The following is a 21010-nucleotide window of genomic DNA, read 5'->3' on the forward strand; positions in this document are numbered from 1 at the left end:
GCTGATCAGATAATATTCTAAAGGTTGGTCAACTAAAATAAAAATGGGTTTCAAAGTTGTAGCTTCAGACAGTCCCTGGGGCTAAGAGTATCTCTATGTTGAAAATGAATATCTACGAGGCCTCAAGCATCAAACAGAACGAAATTCCTGCGCTTATGGCAGAATTATGGGGGCTCGACACCTAACTTGACACCCAAACTTCAGGCACCAGGCCTTGAACTCACCCCATATAATTCTAGCGCGTGTAAATGTTAAATTGTTCTTGTTGTTTAAAGAATCTAGGACTATAAACTGCCATCAAATTAGCGGCTGTCGCCAATTGACATCCGAGAGCGTTGGTTATGACTAATATGTGACTAATCCAATATAGTGTGGCAGATTGTAGTTGAATATCTCCCCAAATTGGAGAGTCCAAGCAAGCGAGGACTTCCAGGAAGCACAACATACCCTACTGGCTAGGGACTCAGTCGTTTATGATCATGGCCCAATCCGCTTGTCGCAGGAAAGGAAAATACCGCCAGCCAAAGCGAGTGCAAGTCCATGATGAAGAAGGCTGGACTCATATCACGACTACCCAACGAACGACATCAAACAAGCTCTGCCTACCTCCCATCAAAGACCTATTAGTTCCAGCCGAACCCCCTGATGGTTTGACTTTCAAGAAACTGAAGAAGCAGTTTCAATGGCACAAAAGATGTTGGGAGGGGTCACAGAGCTGGCAGGCTATCAAGGCGGCCTTAGACAATGGTCTTTTAGCCGGCGCTGCTAGCAGAATCGACAACTGCGTCTGCGTTGGTTTGGGGAGCCCCAGTGGATTCCTAAGAGGCGGGTGGGTTGACCGCAGGGCTGTATCCCTATACCAACTTGCGGCATTAGTGACAATGCTAGAATATTTTGGTGCGTTTTGGAAGAGTGTACATCAACGTTGCCAGGGCCTTGGATGATTATGAATTTTGGAGCTTCTCGAGAGAATCACGAGCTAACGAAAGGATACGTCTGACGGCCCGCGTAGCCAACGAAAATATTCTATTGACTTCCGTCAAAGACTGCTCTGCCCAGGATCCCGTTTTCAACACACTGGATAAACAGCTGCTCGAATCTACTGGCATCCGCGTCGTCGAGCACCCCGCGGCCTTTACTCTAATAAACGATCGCACATTCCTATACTCACCCGGTGCGGAAAGAGTTCACCTTCTAGATATGCTGGCGTCGAACCCTACCCTTTTTTTTGGTGGCCCGCTGGACGATGGGACCTTAGTTGGACTGTACGATATCGAACTATTTTTTTTTTTTTTGTTACACTTGTTCGCTTCAATAAAACTGACACGAAATTGGACTCAGGCCCGATGACAATAAAGGAGTCCTGTCAGGATTCCTGGGTACGAGACGGTCAATGTCACTTCCGCCCTTCGACCCGAATATAAACGCTTTTTGGAAATCAAGCTTGTTTTGGAGACCCGGGGACACCTGATGCGTTATTTTTGCACATCAACTTACAAAATCTATATCACCACAACAGGGAGCCGAAAGAGTTCGTTGGTAATGCAATTGACAAAGGGGGTCAACCCGGATGTGTAGCGACGATCTAGCTACAAATAACCTGTTCGGCTGAATTTTCTTTAAATACATTAAAAATATGAATTGACATATGTGCTGCATCACCTCACCAGAACACCCCCGAGCCGTTGGAGATAGCTCAACCTAATGAAGGTGAAAATGAAGACCCAAACTCTCTCAGCTGATGTCCTTGCTCCATACCAACGTGCCGAAGAAGTCCGCTACTTCCAACAATGCAACCTACATATGGCTATCAGCAAAGAACCTGAAAAAGCACTACAATAATCGATATATCCACGCGTGGCAGGAAAAGAGCATGAACCTACCTTGGTGATTTCATCGCCTGAATATTCGCCGAGAGGACGACTCCCAACTCCATCCTGAGCGACGACGGTATCATAACCAAGCTCGGCAGCTCGTCTAGCTGTGGTAGATACGCAGACGTGTGCCTGGGGGTTGCGTGGTGATGCAAGTTAGTGCTCAAGTGGACAAATCGATATTTTCAAGGTATTGGCTTCCGAAAGGGGAGATCATGTATCAGTCCAACCCACCATATACCCCACTAGCACGATTTTTTTAGCACCCAGGCTTTGCAAGTATTCGTGAAGGGCTGTCTCCGCAAAGGCGTTGGGAAATTTTTTGGTGATAACCTATTCATAGACATCGAAATGTCAGCGCCATCAGACACTGCCGCCTCTCCGACTTGCGATGTCGAACGTGAAACATTCCCAGCAAAAAATGTGTCAGATCGAGATGGATACAAACCTTCTCGCCTTCCCAGGGCTTTAGCTCATCAAATTCGTCCGCCAATGGCGTGCCGGTAGTAAATATAGGCGCATCAGCGGCGGTCTGATGGACAATATGAACAAGGTTCTGTTTGCCTGTGGTCTTGACCGTGGCACGGTATTTTTCGAGGAGCGATTTAATAACCACGCGGCGTTTGTCGACATTGTCGACTTTCAAAAGTCCGTTCGCGTATCTATAATTTTATTTCAGGATAACAGGAAGTCAGATATGGTTTCACATAGGACGATGCATATATGTAATTTCTATTATTTCCGCTTCTTTTTTTGGAATAATAGAAAGGGGAGAGAGAAAAGAAAAGAAAAAAGAATGAGAAGAGAAGTGTTCAGAACAGGGTATCATACTCGTTTTGCGAATCGATGATGATCAGGACACTATCGGTGGTCGAGGCAGTCAATGGCGGAATGCCCGCCATGTCTCTAAACAAGGCCATCCTGTTTGTGTTGGAGTAATGATGATCCTATGTTTCCTTCCAATCCGCGTAGCAGGTTTCTAAGAAAACGGAAAATATTTTAATGCCAATTCTGTCCATTCCAAGGGTGAAAAACAGGATGGAAGCAACAGTCTCCCTCTTAAATACCCATTCCAAGAGAACATCGGTTCGCCAAGGCTCATTGTCCCGCACATACATAGGGTCTCTCGGAAGCTATTTTGCTTGACGTAAGGTCAATGTAATCATTATGCAGTGGGCTAACCCGATTAGAAAATAATAGCACATCTAGGCCCTTCGTGCGTCATCATCATGAGATGATTTATGTACTAGTAGTATATATATAGTCATGGACGCGGGGGTAGTGGAGGCGGAAGGGAAAGGAAGGATGAATTAGGGGGGATACTCAATGGTATGGGCTCTATCGAAAACAATAAAAAAAATTATCCCGGGGTGAAATGGCAGAAGGCATCATAAACGTAAATAAGATAGAAGTTATTTCTTTTAATTATAAAATTGCTCTTAGGTACAACATCTATTGGATGGATATTAAATAAGAACACGATAATACCCAACTGTTCTAACAAAAACCCATATCCAAAGCCAAACGGTAGGAAATTCTCTAGTTATCTGTTCTTCGCCGATTTCCCCTGATTTCCTCTTCATTCGTATAACGCGAGATACTAGGTATTCCTCCAATCAAAACTGGTGTTGGCCAAAAATAACAAAAAAGAAAAGAGAAGAGAAGAGAAGAAAAGAGGAAAAGAAAAGAAAACCAAAAATAAAACAAAGGGAGAGAAATGAAAGAGGATAGGAAGCAAAAAATGTAACAAATCCAGCACATCTAAGACAAAAACAGACCAATACTGATGATGTAAGGTAAGACTATGGTCAGCAGTGCGGAGGAATACAAGATGAGCTATAAAGATACAAGTAAGCAGCCACAAACATACACCACCCTGTAGCAAAAGGAAGGAAGAAATAAATGCCGTGGTTTTGGCTTGGGAGAATGAAGAATAGAATAGAGAACAAAATGGTACAAAAGCTATTGAAAAATGGCTATACAATAAACAAAAAGGATGCTGAGGGCTAGAGAGAGAGGCTTTAGAGAATATGGAGTGGGGTGGGTAAGATGTGGGAGGGGGGTTGATCTTCATGATACAACAGATTCTGAATAACGCGCAATATCGCATGCCCAGCTGGAAGAGGAAGAAAAAGAGGAGAGGAAGAAAACCATATGTGCAGCTGTAAAGGGGGATGGGAGAAAAAGGATAGAGGGATCTGCACATTTGGGTTGCGGACGTAAAAGTTTTGGTGGCTTCGTTTCCCGAGTTCATTTATTCAATAACAAGGATGAAAAAGAGAATAAATAATAAAAAAGAAAGAACGCAATTCCCTATGAGAGAGATATACGAATATATTAAATCAAGAAAAAAAATGGAACGAAAAAGGAAGGACGATAGTTCGTTTCCACTTCCCTTCTTCCAGATTTTAAGTAGCGGTCTTACCGCCGCAATCGGGGATTTTCAAGCCCGACTTCAAGGCGCGGTCAGGACCCATGAGACCCCACTTATCTTCCCATTCCTTATTTAGTTCGGGTTCGTTAAATACACTTTTCCAGGGCTCATCGAAAGCTTCGAACCTGTTTTCATGTTGAATCGTTAGAACGTACGATTGTTCGGGGATGTGTTTGTAAAGCTGAGGCCCCTGTGCGGAAGCGAAATACAGGTAAGGAGGAAGACATGAGGGATAACCGGGATAGACAGTGAAGATGAAAGGAAAAGAAGAAAACAATAAAAAAAAAAGTAAACTTACCAAAAATAATCCGTCCCATTCGACAGGCTCTGGCACACCCAATCCGCCATGAACTGGTTTAACTCAGTAATTCCGGCAATGGAACCAGCAGTTTTACTAGGACACGGATTGGGATTACAGTTGTTGCCTCCGCCGCTAGGCCAGCCAACTTCAGAAATTATTTGCGGAGTATTGGTGCCTTTCGTCAGGGGCACGTTGTGACCCTGCCAGAACGTCCATGTCCAACTGGCCGCGTCCTTGACCGGCACACCCGCGAAGAACGGGTGCACATTCGCCATAACGGCATCGGCTACCCTAGCTAGTTCAGGGGTCCAGTCATCGCCCAGATCAGAGGTGGCAACAGGCATATCAGCACCCATAGCCTTGAGCTGGGACTTGACTTCCTGCATGTATTTTGACAGTGTGGCGATCGTGGTAGCAGCTGGTTCGCTGTTTTTGGCGCGAAAAAGAACTTCGTTGCCGACGATAACCCCCTTGAAGATGGATTTGTCTTTTGCTTCTCTGACAATCTTGTATAGCTGCTTGATCTGGCGCTCGTTGGTGGTGGTGTTTGTATCAATCCAAACGCCAAGCCAAAGCTTCATATCTTTCAGTTCCAGCCGGTCAATCGCATGTAAAACCATCTCTGTCTGGTTGCAGTCAGTACCGTAAAGGCGAACCGTGTTCGTTAACTGAGAGAGAACGGCCATGTCGCGAGTAACGTTATTTTGACTAGGAGGGTACTTGAGGCATAACGGGTATTGCGTGCCCCAGGGGGTATAGTCCATCCCTGGGAAAACTTTGTGCAAGCCCTCCATTGCCATCAGCTTCTTGATCTCCGCTGACCCTATCCCAAGGTCCCCGTTTGCTTGTCTATCGTCCTCAGCTGACTGTCCAGCGCCGCCGCTGCCTGAGTTACTCTTTCGAGAACCCAAAATGCCACCGACGATACCACCGGCGATACCACCGATCAATATTAGGGCGATTATAACAGTCACAATCCATTTCATCTTTTTCTTCCCATGCTTTTGGTTATTTAGCCATTCACTCTTCTCAACAGTGACAGCGTTGAAATTGGGTTTTCCACCACCACCATCTGTACGTCCCGAAATGTTTCCCAGCATTCCCCCGCCAACAGCAGCTGCACCTGTAGCAGGAAGGCTGTTGTTACTAGAGTTTTTCCCAAGGCTTAGCATTGATCGTCTCTTGGGCTCTGGCATGAAACCATCGTCTCCGTCATCGATGATATCATTAGGGTTAATAATCTCGGGATTCACAGGTCCCCACGAGTTATGGTGAGGTCGTGGATAAGGGTCGTCATAGTAGGCCCCCGCACCTCCATGCTGGGTTGATTGATGGTACCCATTGTTGTTCGAGTACAGGCTTCTTTGGCCCGGTGTAATTTGTCCAGGGTCATCCATTGATGAACCTAAACCGACATTAGACGAATATGGGTCATAGGCACCTAGAGGTCGAGAGGGGCCCATGGGGCCAGTTTCTCTAGGAGAAAAAGCATAGGGGTCATCTGAGCCCATTGTATGTCCGTGCCCACCACGTCTAGGCGGTCCATAGTAGTATAAGTTCTGTTCCATGCTATCCTGTCCGCCTGCCATGGTGTCGAGTCCACGCTGGTGTTCGTTTGGCGAATGTGTTCCTCCAACAGCGATACCCGCGATTCCGGCGCCGGATGCAGCGGCGCCCCAATCACCTCTTCCAGGAGTGGCTGTCGATGCTGTCCGCGAAGATTGGGTATAGCCCGGGTCCCGTGAATCCACCGCTTTTCTTTGGGGGTGAGGGTGCGGTATGGAATCGGGGACGGTATGGTAAACGGCGGAGGCGAAGGAAGATGGTGGGTGGGGATCTTGAGATCCCCCGATTCGCTGAGTTCGCAGCTTGCTATAGGCGCTATCTGGATGTGCAGCAGGATGTAAACGAGTGACTAAGAGAGGGGAATTGGGTGAATTAGAGGACGGAGAAGGATGTGGATGATCGCCGTAGAACGAAGGTTGAGAAGAAGCCTGCGGCGATATCTGGCTGCGAGCTATGGGCTCATGATGGGTGACATCGTCGCCAGCATCATTCTGGAAACGGTAAGCCATGTGGAGTAGAGTTCTGGTTCACGGAGGAGTCCCAGGTTTGAAATTCGATACGTTTGGGGCTGGTTTCCAGCGCCAAGCGAATCAACAGAGAGAGGTTTCAGATTTGCCGTGGTTAAGATTTTCGTGCCAACCAGGCCTCCGCCAGGTCCGCCGCCACACCAATCAAAAAAAGGTGATACCGAGCCAGGGCCGGTTTCAATTAGGGGACGATGACGAGGCAGAGCGTTGCTATGAGTGTTGCACGATGCAGTGGTGGGAGATAGGCGACGAAGCGACCGATTGTTACTATTGCTGCGGGGAGTGACAACACATAAGAGGCTGGCGGCGTGGTTGGAAGGGTTCAAGGCTGTGTTCTGACCCTCCTTAACGTTTTGCACTTCGAACTGCTCTTGCTGGGTGCCCAGAGTGTGGCAAAGGGGTTTACGCAGGACAGCAACCGGAATGATGGAGAGTTTAATTCTAAGATAGTCTGTGATTCTGTTCTAGCTTATAAAGCGGCAGGTGACCGAGCACGGCTGGTGAGATAAAAAGGGACGATAGGAAGAAACCCAATCTGTCCGGGGCTTACTAGAATAAATACGCTGGATCCGAGGACGCTGAGCCGCGACCAGGTGCTAAATTCCTGAGGCATCCAAGTGTCTTAGATCGGCGTTGTTGTGACCCTGCGGCCGTTCCAAGCGACAAGGGAGAGAGGAACTTAGGCTAACGAAGGATGGGACCAATTCAATTTGCCCAAGACCCCAACACAGGGCCCTCGAGGATGTAGCTGGATGGATAGCAGAGACTGGATATATGTCCAATGTCTGTCACATCAGTAAAAGTGCAGACGACCGGGAGTGGTTGTGGATTGCGAGGCACTATGTACCACAGTAACGAAATCAACTGCTATGGATGTAACAGTACACACACGGGCGGGAACAAGATGGGCTGGAACAGGAAGAGGAGAACGAACTATCTTTCGGATGCCACCAGGCCACCAGCGTTAATTGTTCAAATGGTCAAATTTCGTCAATTTGTCAATGGGGTCTCCTCGTCCAGTATATCTACTATGCGGTAGCGCTCGGATGATCTGTTTTGGGGATGGAATGATTGTTATAGATTTGATAATTATTGTTTACTTAGGCTGTTGGAGTTGCCCGTGGGCCGGCCAACCGGCTCTGGCCGCACAGTGGCAGGGGAGTACAGCCATGTCTGTATGCAGCACGGAGTATGCAGTATGCATGTACGGCCTACGTCGAACGTGGGTGCGAGGGCTGAGGAACAAAAGTTTAGGGGCATAATGGCTTGAAACAAGCAATAATCTGGGTTAAAAATAGCAGCAACCCTGCCAAAGCTCGAATTTCTGCCCAACGAGAATGCGGAATGCGTAGCTTAGTTAGAAGCAATGGCAGCAGATGAGGTGATCAGAGATGAGTTAACTATAAACTATAGAACTCTACTTCTTTCTCGTCGATACGCAAGTGCATTTATTATTTCTTATACCCATTTCTTCGTGATGGACACCTACGCTGTAAGTACGATGCTTGTGAGACCCATTACGACACAACAGGAAATTCATAATTCGAAATTGTTCGGCTTATTCTTTACCTTTTCCATTCTACTTGGCTGGGGCCGAAAGAATAACTATCGAACCAGGTTACCTCATGGGCTCAGCCCCCGAGCTAAAATGTATGGAACGAAAGTGGGACGCTGGACCCTATTAACCAGGTGCAATTCTCTATATTCCCCATAGAGAGGACCTTCACTATAACCGCAAACTGCATTATTTGCCAAATAGTAGCATCTGCAGCAAATCTAACTCAACTATAAGTTGTAACATACAGGTATCCGATATCATCTTCCTGTCTGCCCTGTTGAGGTTGTACTGGCTTTCTAATTCATAAAAATGGGCCACATTTGAATGTAGCAGATCATTTGAGAATCACAATCAATAGATAAAATAAATAGCTTTTTATATAAAGTGTTAGAAATGATTACGATATAAGTTGAAGTTGATGCAGCTGTAGTGGTGAGACCAGTTGATATATAGAGTTAAACAGTCTAAAGATGGTAATGTTGACACTCATGTTATTGAATTAGATATATTATCGAATTAAGAAACTGACAGCATTCCCCCCTCCAAAATATCATGACCGAATGATTCGTCCATCCCAGCTCATCAACCTCGTGCTCCTCTATCCCATCGAACGAGTCTGCGCTCTGGAACTCGCGGAAACCGCCGAAGATGAACTGCCACCACTCAATCAACTGCAGAAAAATATAGTGAGGAGAGGTATCACTGGTTTGCAACTTTGCCAAAACGACAACCCGTAATACAGAATAACAGTAGGGATGATTTATCAGCTGAAGGGCACCAGCAGGAGCAACTTAATGTGTCTCCGATTTTAACAGAGACAGATGCATCATGTGGAATATGAATACCGTATGTGTTGACTCACCGGAGTGTCAGTCAGTTCTCGCTACATAGGATCCGGAAATCCTAGCTAGCACCATCTTCCTGCCTGCCTTATCTCCGCCAGCCTTCCCCTTCTCATCTAGAATTAGTGATTGCCATTTTTTGAACCCTATACTACAAGTGTGCCTATGTTGGTCCCTAAAACTAAATAGCAAAAGCTAGGTATAATGTCATACAGCTTGGTTAGTAGCATGGCCGGTGTGCGTAATGATGAGCGAGACGCAAGCAATGACTTAAATTTCCAGAACAGAAAGAAGAGCCCGAAAACGTTCGAAAAGCTGGCCGGCACGGAGACACTCAACATAAAGGGCGATACGAGACATCAAACCTGCTGGAAGTCCTTGTAGGGCGTGAAATCGGCCCAAAAGCCGCTAACTAGAGGGCCGTTCTCAACTTGATAAATCTTGGATTTTGTCAAGCCAAGGCTGACGCGTGAATCCTGTTGGCTTGTGTTAGCTATGAAGACGATATTGCCGTATATAATGATGCCCGCGACTGAAGTTGGTAGTCAGTCCTGGTTGCTGACGCGGCAGCTAGAGAGGAAGCCATGGTGCATAGGTTGTAGATGGGAATTTGAGCAATGTGCAATCCGTGGCACTTCTGCCAAGATCGAAAAATGAGAAAATTCCAGGGAATCAGGTGTGGGAGGATTTGAGAGAAATTTTTGGATAATCTTGCCCCAGGCGATCCGGGGAACCTGTGAGGTTTGGAGCTTGGTAGAACTATTTTGAATCATTACTAGTAAAGGCCTTTTCAGCACCTAGAATCAATTGCGTTACGTCCCCACCTCGATCGTTTTCAGGAGCGTGGCGTCCGTAATTCAATCAATAGGATACTAGCAATTAAGGACTTGGAAGTCAACGATGGCACAAGCAACATAGGGCTACATCAATTAGGGTCCAATTACCACGTGATTGTCAAGCCCTAGGAAATGATGGAAGATTCGAAAATACTGATACGGCTTGGAGAATTTCTTCCACAGAGACGTAGCAGCGAATCAAACAGGTAGTTTAATACCCCTTGGTTTGCATCATGCATTGAAACTGCCCAAGGAAGTTTGGGAAACGACAAGCATGCTGGAATATATTCAGGAGTCAACATGTGGCTGCATCTGTAATTTGGTTATTGCCTCCTATTATGACCTCTTTAAAATAACGTAAGTAAATTATGAGGTTTCGCTAGTTACTTTCTACCATGAACTAATTAATAATATAGCTAAATTTCGTCTACTTCGTGGTCCTTAAGTGAACTGATCGGAAAGATCCGATTCAACTACTGTACTTTCGGCTCTATATATTCGTAACATAAGAAACTCCCGTGAATGTTCATGACATCCGCAATGATCTTATTTTCCATAATTCCAAACATGAATAGAACGTGATTTAGCGTGGTGGTATCTCCTGGGTCACCAGGCATTGCTCCAGGTTGCCTATCACCGCCAATTTTTTTTTTTTTTACAGTCAGTTTTCCCATAATCTCATTCAACAAAATGGAAGGAAGCACTTACGGATACTCCGGTGGAGGGGGCCGGAATCCAGAATCCTTACGCATCAGATTAGTGCCACCCATCTCAGACAATCTTGCCGGAAGGTCTTTGGACTGCCAATCCCACCACAGTTTGTCGATCCAGGCATGATGAAGGTAGAAGAGCGGATCACCCGGGCTGGATCCACCTCTGGCCATCTGATGACATTTTTTTGTCCTATTAGATTTATCTCGCACATGATTTTCCAAATTGGGGTATTAAAACCCACCTGGCCCCCAACACCATTGTGGCCTCCAGCATGAGGGTTCCCTTCGATGCACTGCCATGTCGAAATCCAGTCAGGTTGAGAGATACAGTAATCTACCTGATTCCGGGACGTGAATGAGCTGACGTCGTCGTCGAATTTTCGGTCAATGCACTGAACTGTAAGTTCATAGCCGGGTCCAAACGGACTTGTATAGTTTGCGAATGGGCCGTCTGTGATACACCCCCCTTCCTCGTCGGACCCATTGCCACCAAAACCATAGATGGGATCAAAAACATCGGATGAGGAAAACCTCCCTGCATCCTTTTGTTCATACCAAAAACTAGAAGTTCATGTTGCGGGGATGTGTTAGAGGTGAGAGAATAGGGAATTATTAGACCAAAGCCCTTATGGGCATGTTTTCGGATGGACACGCACAAATGGATCAGAACTCACGGTTGATAGCCTTTATAACCACATTCTTCTCGAAGCGCAGTCTCATGAGCATATGTCATCAAACGATGGAACGGAAGAAATGCGCCCTAAGCGATATATCAAGAATTAGCCATCGGCTTCGAACGACAGTTGTATCAGCGCTTGGTGGCGTAGGTGTGACATACGACAAAATGTGTCATATATGCCCCATGCACATGGAGAGCTTGAAAATCATCAAACCGTGTTATTACGCCTTCCATGCTAGTCTTCGCCGGTAATTTCATCAAACATAGTTCGGCATTGATATATGCTAGTTTGTCATCGTTGCTCAAAGTGTGCCTGAAGTTTTATTAGCAATTAGTTCCCATAGATATAAAAAAAAAACGAAAAAAAGGCGTAGAGTACGCTGTTCGTCCAGTTAAAGGAGAAGAATTTGCGTACCATGCTTTGCGTTGGGCGGGCGTAGAACATTGCGCAGAAACAACTGAGCATACCAGAGGGAAGAAGAGAATGGCTCTGAAGAGCCAAACCATACTGAGCCTTATGCGATTGGCTTTGAGTTTGAAGTTATCTTGTCATTGGAGGCGTAGATAATAGGGGGGGAATATAAAGAATAAAATAAGAATAGAAAAAAACTGTAGAAACTAGATAACGGACCGAACGACTTGATATTTATTGTGATGTAAAGCATCCGGAGAAGCTACCTCCGTCCACCCACTGCTGCTAGCAAATGCTATGCAACCCAACATTTTCACACAAGCCAACATAACAATTGGTCCGGGAGACCACATATTTGATGTGTAGCATGCAACTACCAAGGAGTCGGTAATTGTTAGCAAACAGAGCATAGGTCGTAGGAAAACTACTGGACACTGCTCAAGAACCGCACGTAGCAGTAGGGCCTTTTGGCGCGCTGAAATCAATTTGGTTGCTGATCCACGCCTGTCTCTTGACAACTTGAAACCGTTGATGGGATCGACATTGTTTCATGATATTTATATTTTGGTTGATGTTCATTGAAACCAAAGACTTGTTAATATCAACTGCACTCGCCAAAATGTCAATGCCAGCAATGAATAGTAATTCCCAGCTAGAATCCCTAAGCAGAGATTTGTCTTGCTGTTGCAGTCCAATCTGTGAGGTGGACTGTAGACAGACATTGCTTGGAAGAGATACACTTCAAATCTTCATCAGCCTTGTTTTCCACGAATCTTCGTTTCCTGCAGGGGGTAGTAAAAAAAGCTTATTTCGATTCTCTGCAAAGCTAAGGAGGACTTCCTGGATAAGTAATTATATGTGTTGGGGGTTGCGTTGTGTTGGCTGATGAACTAACCTTTGCTCCTGCACATTCTTGAAAACAGCTCTTTATTTGTTTTTGTCCTTTTTTTCTTTTCTTTTTTTCTCTGAATCTTCATCACACAATTAGCCGCCCAGTGCTAGTATTGTCAAGAAGGAAATTCCGAAAATCTCACCTCTCACGACAGCATACAGCTGTAGCCACCCTTCATCCATACATCTTATTACCCGGACGTATTCAACGACTTGAATGGATGAGTATCTGCCAATCTCCCACGGCGATTGTCCTGTACTTCGTGCGATGAGAAAAGGTCAACAACCAGCTGACCAATCCAGATATATCAATGTGGATTAATCCAGCATGTATGTACGAGGCATGCACCTGTGCATGTACCAGTCTGCCTGAGTCTATCGGTATTTTCGTGTAGTTACCTACATGCATACATTGCTTCGCTTAACCAATTCCCTTCAAATGGATCACTTGACGGGTCATATGTCGACGCCAGGAATGCATGTAGTTGAGCCAGTATCAGAAGGGCTCATGGACGAGAGCGTTGGGTTGACATCTCCATATGAAGAAAAGCTATGTAGGACCGCCAGAAATATCCATCAAATCTAGAAGAATAAGGGTGCTGTGGTATGATCTGTGCCAGTAAAGCGGTGTATACATACCTAGATACGGGTGTGCTGTGCTCTTTGGGGGTATTTAAATGGAATGCATATCCATGCCCACATCCAGATCCCAGATCCTTGACAAGAATTTTATCCCTGTTGCTATGAGCTGCCACGATTCTTCGCTCTTGGCTGCGTTCTAGCTCAAACAGGCGCGAATCCCATGCTGTCATGCTCATGTTCAGCCCCAACTCAACCGCTGCGGCTTCCAGACAATCAAGACGCTGTGCTTTCCTGCCATTTTGAAGGGAGGGTGCCTTGTTCTTGGGGTTCGTCGTTTCTCCTTTACAATTTCTTTCCCTTGCGCTTCCTTGCCGAGAAGGGAATATGTAACTAACTCACTCTGTAGTTTTCTGAACTTCGCCTTGCAAGCCAAGCAAATCCAAGCAATTGTTTTGCCAATGCTCTCGTGTAGAGTGAGGAGATTACGGATGAAACCCCCCGCAGTTTCGACTACTAAATCGGATGTCCAATGCCATCATCACATTCGTCTGCCGAGTGCTGAATCGGACATGGATCAAATCTTTCAAAGTCCGAAAGCAAATGAGATTATTGATTGGAGATTTGGCCCCCCACAGAACCTTCGTCATTCCGAGCTTTCACGACTCATTGGAATATCTCAGCTGATCTCCATTAGCCTCATGAGATGACCGGCCAGGAATCTCATATAGATCCAGGGGTGCCCACTCGAGATTGCCACTAGATTTCCTTCGGAGGCAGTTTACCTTCGACCTCCCGCGGAAGATTTCGCCATGCAGATCTTTTTCCTCGCACTTGTGCTTGTTCTTCTAGCCACCAGCAGCTTTTCTCATCCTGGCGAATCCCTCGAGCCAGATGTTCACCGGCGTCTACATCATCTTGAACATCCTGCAAGACGAGGTGTTTTCGAATGCACGAACGAGCTCGAGAAGCGTGGTTGGATCAGCCACCAAGCCGACAGAAGGCATGCCCGCTTGAATGAGCTTCGAGAACAGGTTGGATATAGCCCTCTCGCTCGCCGCGATCGCAGTCTTGATGCAGAGATTTTTGGCCGTCAGGCTGGCTGTGTTCTGGATCCCGAAGTCACTGAGGGGCCTTATTGTGAGAGTTCATTTTATTTTGTTTCTCCAGCTTCTCTTTTGGCGGATAGTGAAGGTTACTGAGTATCAATAGGGGTTGGGGGCGAACTTATCCGTGAAGATATCCGTTCAGGACGAGGTGGTAAAGTGGAGCCTGGCATTGTCCTCTACCTTGATATCAACGTTATAGATGTGTCGAACTGCCAACCCGTCCCAGATGCATTTGTGGAGTTATGGGGCTGCAATTCCACTGTGAGAACCGCCGCAACTAAACATGAGACCTTTTCTTCCTGCACTAAATATATAACTCTTCTTTACGCATCTTAGGGCGTCTACACTGGTGTCGTGGCTCCTGGAAATGGTGACGGCAATCCCTCCGAGATTTATAACAATGCCCTGCGGGGGATCCAGCCAACCGCTAAGAACGGCACGGCCTCGTTTATCTCTCTTGTCCCGGGTCACTACACCGGACGTGCCAATCATCTACACAGTAAGTTTGACCCCCTTTCCCTCAAGAATCTAAATCTCCTTGAAACGCAACAAAGTTAACCAACTAAAACCTCATTTTAGTAATTATTCACCACGGAGCCACGCGACTCAAAAACGATACTATCAGCGGTGGCACCATTTCTCACGTTGGCCAGTTGTACTTCGACCAATCAGTCCTTAAAACTGTAGAGGACACAGCTCCGTACACGGCGAACAGGCAACGATGGACACAAAATGACAGAGATGGTCTTTTCAGGCTGGGGTTTCGGGGAGGCGATAACCCAATAATAGAGTCCCAGATGGTTGGCAGGTCCATTAAAGACGGACTCTGGGGAACCATCGACGTTGGCGTCAATCCTCTCGCCGTGCGGAACCCCAGAAATGTAAGCCTCTTCCCCGCTGATAGTGAGGTGCGCACCTCCGGCTCCATGTGGGGTACACACCCTACGAGTAGCGCCGCACCACCTAGACCTTCCTCCGGAGGTGGTCCCGGCAAAACTCTCAGAGGGGGAGGACTAATTGGTGGGGCGGTGCGAAGTATGAGATCGATTTTCCAGCATTTGCAGAACTGAGATGCGGATATAGGGTGGCAATAAAAGCTTTGGGTATGATGAACAGTTATGTATTGCTCTCAGCACTAGGATTTGTCCAGCGTGTGAGTAATTATCATAATTTTTCTTTTCTTTTCTTTTCTTCTTCTTCTTCTTCTCCTTCTTTTATCATTTTTTGTTTTGTCCTTATACTGCGAGCTGGAGTGTTTTGTATTAGAGTTCCGCCTAGCAACAAAGTCACGTTCAGGAAAGTTGCTGTCACTGATCAAATGTTTTCTTCTTTTCTTCCTTTTTTCTTTTTTTTTTTGCTCCCCTGCCTGAACACTCTCAACGGACTCTAAGGGGAGAATGGGAAGGTACAAACTCCATTGTCGCCACTTCACTAGCAACAGCGAAGTGAGGAAGGCCAGCATTGGGATTGGGAATCTTTGCCACAACCTGCATATAATGATATTATCCAGAGTAAGCAGAAAAGCTTTATTGTGCATGCCATCAGGCTACTTCTCGATGTTGATGCAGGATTTGGCCTCGACTGCAGCCGCCCGGACAGGACACGACACGACATAACTCCTCGACGTCAAAGCAGACATATCGCTAGCCCAGTTCATGGACTTCGTTTTCGAATAAATCGGCCACGGGTATACCGAAAAAGAGATCATGGAACTCGGAACTCGGAACTCAGTGACAGCTGAGATCCTTGCTTTTTTATTATTTTATTATTTTTTTTGGCGGTGGCAAACTCGCCACCAGTCTATGTAGAGCAGCGTGCTTGTGAAATAGTAGGAACTGCTGACATGATGGAGGAGGGAAATGGGATCCGGGAAATTGAGACGCGAGATGCAATGACAACGCGAAACGCCTCAAGGGTCTCCTTGCAGAGGCGGATCAGGATCATTTTCACCACATAGAGGCAACTGATATCCTCGACTTGGTTGATTTCGCAAAGTTGCATTGTGCCTACAGACAGATCTTGGAAACTACAGTGGAAGCACAAGTTGCCAAATGTTGCAGCAATATTTGCAATCAGCATGCGAAATGGGAGCATTCCCACATAGTTATTTTATGCACCCTCTCCTAGTGTCTCTTGAGTGATGGTTATTTATACTCGTTTTCTATGCGACTTGTGGAGTGAGATAGACGGCAAGCCGGAGGAGGCCCTTTAACACCACAAACTTGGCCACTTTGTACTCAGGTATGCCTTCCCATATTAACGAAGTGCGGTGGTGCCAAAAAAAAAAAAAGAAAAAGAAAAAGAAACCCCCCAGGGAAATCGATATGCATAAGTAACAAGGGCCGTATCGAGAGGGGTTGTATCAGGTAATGTTCAACCTGGTTTCTCATTCTCAAGATCCAGTTCCGAGTATCATTCCCAATCTCTTACGAATCGGTAAAAGAAAGGAAAATGAAAGTGAAAGTATAATGAAGTATGGAATGCAGGCAATAGTATCAAGAATATCAAGATAATGTAACAGACACCGCACAAGGCACATGGGAGAAGATGTTCACAACTAAAACATGGTAGAATGATATCAAGCGGAGAGAATCCAAATAAAGATATCTGCAGAAAACCAGAAAATAATGATAAGAAGGGAAATAGAATCGAATCATAAATAAACATGCAAGCAAGGATACATTTTGAAAATCAAAACAGAAGATATTGAAGAAAAGAAGTTAAAAATGCCCATTTTCTCCTGGCCCTTTTCCCTTTCCTTTCCATATAGATATATATCCCATTTCCCAGCTGCGGGGGAAAAAATAAAGAAGAATAGAACGGAAGAATATGATAACAAATGAACAAGAGCAAGAAATAGAAGAATTAAAATGAAGAAGACCAAGAACATGAACATGAAAAAGGGGCAACTAATCAAAATCAAATATAACCTCCAATTTTCCCTTTCCTTTTCCTTTTCCCTTTTCCGTTCTTCCTCTGCACTTTTTACCAATATTGGCAGGTAAAAAGGCCAATAATAGAAGAACAACATAATATATATCCCATAAGAGTTTCCTACCATTGATGATATCTTCTCGTTTCGAAAAGAAAGTTCCCATATTCCCGTTTTTGCTTTTTGAATAACCCTTTTTTAACCAGTTTCCTCCTCCCGCCGTATATATAGGTAACTATAACAATGTTTGTTCTAGAAGAAAAAGAACAAAAAGAAAAAGAAAATATATGTATATACCAATAATAGCAGAATAGTTCGAGTACACAAATTTCGACAGGTGTGGGAGATGGGTATAGATAGATAGGTATGTCCGGAATGTTTATAATTGCTCCGTCGATTTATCGATTTGTGAGTGCCTGTATTGACTTTCGTGGTTCCCAGGTACCGATAAAGTTGGATCCACAGGTCCGCTGGCGGGAACCAAGAGTTAAAATTTCGAGTTCCTGGTTCCTGGGTTTTTTCGATAAGTTAAATCTAACTCTCTACCTCCTCCGCGTTTCGTGCGGAAGACGATGTAGCAACAGCTGGGGTGCCAGGCACACTGGCAGTCCGAGACCTTTTGGTACGCTCTAGCCACTTGCGCTTTCCAACACGGGTCTCTAAATGCGGTGCGACAGAAGTGAGTCCTTGGCCGGCAGTGATCATCGTGCTGCGCATTTTGTTGCGGTATGCATCCACTAAAAGTAACAGACGCAATTAGTCAAGAGAGTTCCTGACAACCGTAAGAAAAGGAGGGGTTGGGAAAATGCGAAAGTGAAAAGGCTACATACAAGCTCTCTGCAAGAAGAGAGTCCTTCCTGCGAAGACTCTGCTCTGTCCCCAGCTCATGCGATATCCCAAATCGTTCAGCATAACTTCCTTATCGCGCTTGCCTCTTCCGATCCTAGGGACTGCCAGATTCGCCTCTCCATCAAGAGTGGGCACGGGAACCAGAGTTCGACCAACGGTTGCTTCCTCATCGTCGTGGCTGTCTTCGCGATTACTTCCGGCATCATCAACGAACCTATCACCACGGTTACCGCGCCCAAACGGACTCTGTACGGGGAAATACGTCCGCGGGAACACAGAATTCGACTTGCGGTAAGAGTCCGGGATTTCCTTCATGTCTACCTGGTCCAGCATCACTTTAACTCGAACTCTGCAACCACGCTGCGGATCCTCAACGAGGATAAATTTCCTCCGGCGTCCCTCAGGAAGGTCGCCGAAAAGAGCCGCTTTATCAAGATTGCGATCGTCACTTCCGGAGCGGGAGTGGGAGGTTGCAACAGTAGAATGGCGACCTAAGTGGTCTAGGCCTGCGTCGCGTAGAGGAGGCGGCATGGAGGGGCCTGTTTGGGAATTGGAAGAAGCAGTATTTGGATATGTTGGGTAGCCATGGAACATATGGCTAGGACGAATGTCTGCCAGGGCTGGCGCAGGTTGGGTGTAGGTGTTTGGCGGGGCAAGTGGGCGATGAGTGCCGTTCGAGTATTCAGCGTTGCCTATACACGAATAATATCAAAGGAACGGCGTAATATTAGCCTACGCTGTCTGGCATCATCTGGCAATGTTTACCATGACGGCAATGAGGATAATCGAGACATAAAAGAGCACACCATGCTAGGAATGAAAGGTGCTAACCCCCATGGTTGACGAATAAGAGTGATAGAGAGCAAAAGAAAAAAAGAAAAAAAGGAAGATCAGGATAAATAAGTACACATCAATACTGCATGCTTCCAAAATACTTTCGAAGATCTACACGAAGGTCATCAAAATCCTCCATCCGCCATAACAAGAAGGAAAAAGTGGAATATATAAATGGTTGCATCCCAGGAAAAAAAAAAAAAAAAAACAGCTTTCCAATAAAATAGAGAAAAGATATCACATTTGGTGAAACATACCGCTAACGTCCTCTCCACTCTGTGCTGTACCTGATTCAGATGGGTGTGCATGATGATGATGAAGCTGTGGACCTCCCATACTTAAACTTCCAGTGGGGGCTAACCCAGTACTACCAGGAACTCCTGCAGAAGGGGGTCCCGTCAGGTGATTGGCATGTTGTGCGGAAACGGCTTTTCTGTTGTTAAGCTTGGCCATTCTCCTTACTCTGCGGCTGCGCAGCCGTGGGTCTTGGTTGCTGTTGCGCCAACTATCAACCGCTCTTTGGATAAGGCCGCGCTTGCCGCGTAAACAAGTGTTAAGTTCAGCCAATGCCCACCCGACAGCGTTGCATTCGGTTTCGTACACCAGACGATTCCCTCTGTACTGATCCTTTGAGCAGCATGCTCGTGGATACACGCAGTTTTCGGTCTTGAATTCTTGGCTCAAGTTTTCAATGTTGATATTTTCTACGTCGCATCGAATCGTGTATTCCATTTTAACGCGATCCCGCGAATATTCAAAAGCAATCCACTGAACTCCGTTCTTATCTTGTCTAACGACAAGCGGGGTGGTCGCGGGAATTGGGCCGGGAGCAGCACTTGTGTTATTTCCACCCGACCCTGAATGAGTGGCACCGATTGATACGGGAGGCGGTTGGTGTGATTGGTTTAGTGGTGTTCTTTGTGGAGGAGTAGGTTGTTGAGGAGTTGGATCAAATTTCATCCGTGGGCTGCTTGTGACCGCGCCAGGATGTTGTTGTGCTTGTTGGTGTTGATGTTGCAGTTGGCCAGGGGTACCTTGATGGCCCACAAGGAGGGGCTGAGATGTGAGATGGGCATGTTGTTGGCTAGGATGAGGCGCATACGGGGCTGTGTGGACTGGGTTCATGGGAGGAAATTGCGGATAGCCGTACATGCCCGATGCCATTTGGGGCGGTTGGCCGTAGAGGTTTCTTCCATGGGGGTCATGGCTTTGCGGCGACGCGACAGAAGCTGGAGAATTGGACTGCGGTGTGTGGTAGATGGATGGGTAAGGTCGCTGCATTTGTGCGGTTGCTGCCATAAGATCTGGGGCTTCTATTCAACATTAGCACCTTGGTGACAAGTGTTGCTTTGCCTCAAGTTCCACTTAAAAATCAAAACCATATCCATTTCCATTTACAAAATTAACCAAAAATACCAAGTGAAACTGCACTGCATGGAGAGGAGATGACTTTGGCGTCCTCATGCCTCCTCTCAATCTCCTTGAGCCGCTCTTCCCCACTCAGAAAGTAACAAGGAAATCAGTCAAATGCATACCGCTTGTGGGATAATGGCCTGAGCTACTTGTTGCAGTGTAAGTCGCCGGGTGAGAAGAATAGTAAGTGGGTTCTTGAGGAGCACCGTATGGAGATTGACGCTGCAGATGGATACCGTTCCCTATGACGTGCGGTGAAGCGTATGGAGACTGTGGAATGGATGTCTCAGACTGATGTGGAGACTTTGGAGGCTGCTTCTGGTGAAGCAGAATGCTTGTAGATCTAGGATGCTGGAGTTGGAGAGGCTGGTGGGCACTGTGCGAGTGTTGGGGTTGTCGCTGGTGTACAGGGGGTTTTCAGTCAGCTATCGCAGATCTTGAGAATAAGTTTTCTGAAGGCGCAAAACACCCAGGTCAAATTGGCAAGACTCGCGTTCGCACGCCAATTTCCCAAACAAACAACAAGATTGGATAGCAAGAAACATATATATGCACCATCAAGGGGAAAGTAAAAATTCTGGAATATAGAATATCCAAACGTGACATGTACTTTCAGGACAAGGAAGAGATGTAAGCAAAAAGCGTCACTGCAAGGGGAGCG

General features: G+C 46.2%; 8 protein-coding genes across 8 annotated transcripts in view; 3 read left to right on the forward strand and 5 right to left on the reverse strand.

Moving 5' to 3' along the window:
• Positions 1–453: 453 nt before the first annotated feature.
• On the forward strand, positions 454–1482 carry HCBG_08920 (uncharacterized protein; the record flags this gene model as incomplete). Its single annotated transcript, XM_045435969.1, has 3 exons — positions 454–897; positions 1013–1265; positions 1342–1482. 3 exons carry the CDS (start codon positions 480–482, stop codon positions 1469–1471), a joined length of 801 nt encoding a protein of 266 aa, XP_045283291.1.
• A 111-nt stretch (positions 1483–1593) lies between these two features.
• Positions 1594–2902, reverse strand: HCBG_08921 (uncharacterized protein; the record flags this gene model as incomplete). Its single annotated transcript, XM_045435970.1, has 5 exons — positions 1594–1797; positions 1884–2006; positions 2109–2207; positions 2323–2536; positions 2706–2902. 5 exons carry the CDS (start codon positions 2792–2794, stop codon positions 1735–1737), a joined length of 588 nt encoding a protein of 195 aa, XP_045283292.1.
• An 859-nt stretch (positions 2903–3761) lies between these two features.
• On the reverse strand, positions 3762–6684 carry HCBG_08922 (endo-beta-1,3-glucanase; the record flags this gene model as incomplete). Its single annotated transcript, XM_045435971.1, has 2 exons — positions 3762–4433; positions 4607–6684. The coding sequence occupies 2 exons, from the start codon at positions 6682–6684 to the stop codon at positions 4283–4285; spliced, it is 2229 nt and encodes a 742-aa protein (XP_045283293.1).
• A 799-nt stretch (positions 6685–7483) lies between these two features.
• HCBG_08923 (uncharacterized protein) lies at positions 7484–9638 on the forward strand (the record flags this gene model as incomplete). The annotated part of the gene is made up of 7 exons (XM_045435972.1): positions 7484–7721; positions 7807–7877; positions 8116–8194; positions 8508–8542; positions 8764–8993; positions 9318–9482; positions 9596–9638. 7 exons carry the CDS (start codon positions 7484–7486, stop codon positions 9636–9638), a joined length of 861 nt encoding a protein of 286 aa, XP_045283294.1.
• Positions 9639–10379: 741 nt separating this feature from the next.
• HCBG_08924 (uncharacterized protein) lies at positions 10380–11837 on the reverse strand (the record flags this gene model as incomplete). The annotated part of the gene is made up of 6 exons (XM_045435973.1): positions 10380–10428; positions 10647–10822; positions 10894–11212; positions 11326–11411; positions 11490–11643; positions 11746–11837. 6 exons carry the CDS (start codon positions 11835–11837, stop codon positions 10380–10382), a joined length of 876 nt encoding a protein of 291 aa, XP_045283295.1.
• Positions 11838–14024: 2187 nt separating this feature from the next.
• On the forward strand, positions 14025–15391 carry HCBG_08925 (uncharacterized protein; the record flags this gene model as incomplete). Its single annotated transcript, XM_045435974.1, has 4 exons — positions 14025–14352; positions 14425–14582; positions 14658–14820; positions 14901–15391. 4 exons carry the CDS (start codon positions 14025–14027, stop codon positions 15389–15391), a joined length of 1140 nt encoding a protein of 379 aa, XP_045283296.1.
• Positions 15392–15867: 476 nt separating this feature from the next.
• On the reverse strand, positions 15868–16322 carry HCBG_08926 (uncharacterized protein; the record flags this gene model as incomplete). The annotated part of the gene is made up of 2 exons (XM_045435975.1): positions 15868–16066; positions 16165–16322. The coding sequence occupies 2 exons, from the start codon at positions 16320–16322 to the stop codon at positions 15868–15870; spliced, it is 357 nt and encodes a 118-aa protein (XP_045283297.1).
• Positions 16323–17787: 1465 nt separating this feature from the next.
• The window catches only part of HCBG_08927 (uncharacterized protein), a gene marked incomplete at both ends in the record, with an annotated part of 3836 nt that continues 613 nt past the window's right edge, over positions 17788–21010 (reverse strand). The window contains 5 exons of the mRNA XM_045435976.1: positions 17788–17990; positions 18084–18794; positions 19194–20249; positions 20353–20427; positions 20472–20748. Coding sequence (XP_045283298.1) covers positions 17788–17990; positions 18084–18794; positions 19194–20249; positions 20353–20427; positions 20472–20748 — 2322 coding nt within the window. The remainder of the gene's footprint in view (positions 17991–18083; positions 18795–19193; positions 20250–20352; positions 20428–20471; positions 20749–21010) is intronic.

This window comes from Histoplasma capsulatum (genome assembly GCF_000150115.1).
Source record: "Histoplasma capsulatum G186AR genomic scaffold supercont2.19, whole genome shotgun sequence".
Classification (NCBI taxonomy): domain Eukaryota; kingdom Fungi; phylum Ascomycota; class Eurotiomycetes; order Onygenales; family Ajellomycetaceae; genus Histoplasma; species Histoplasma capsulatum.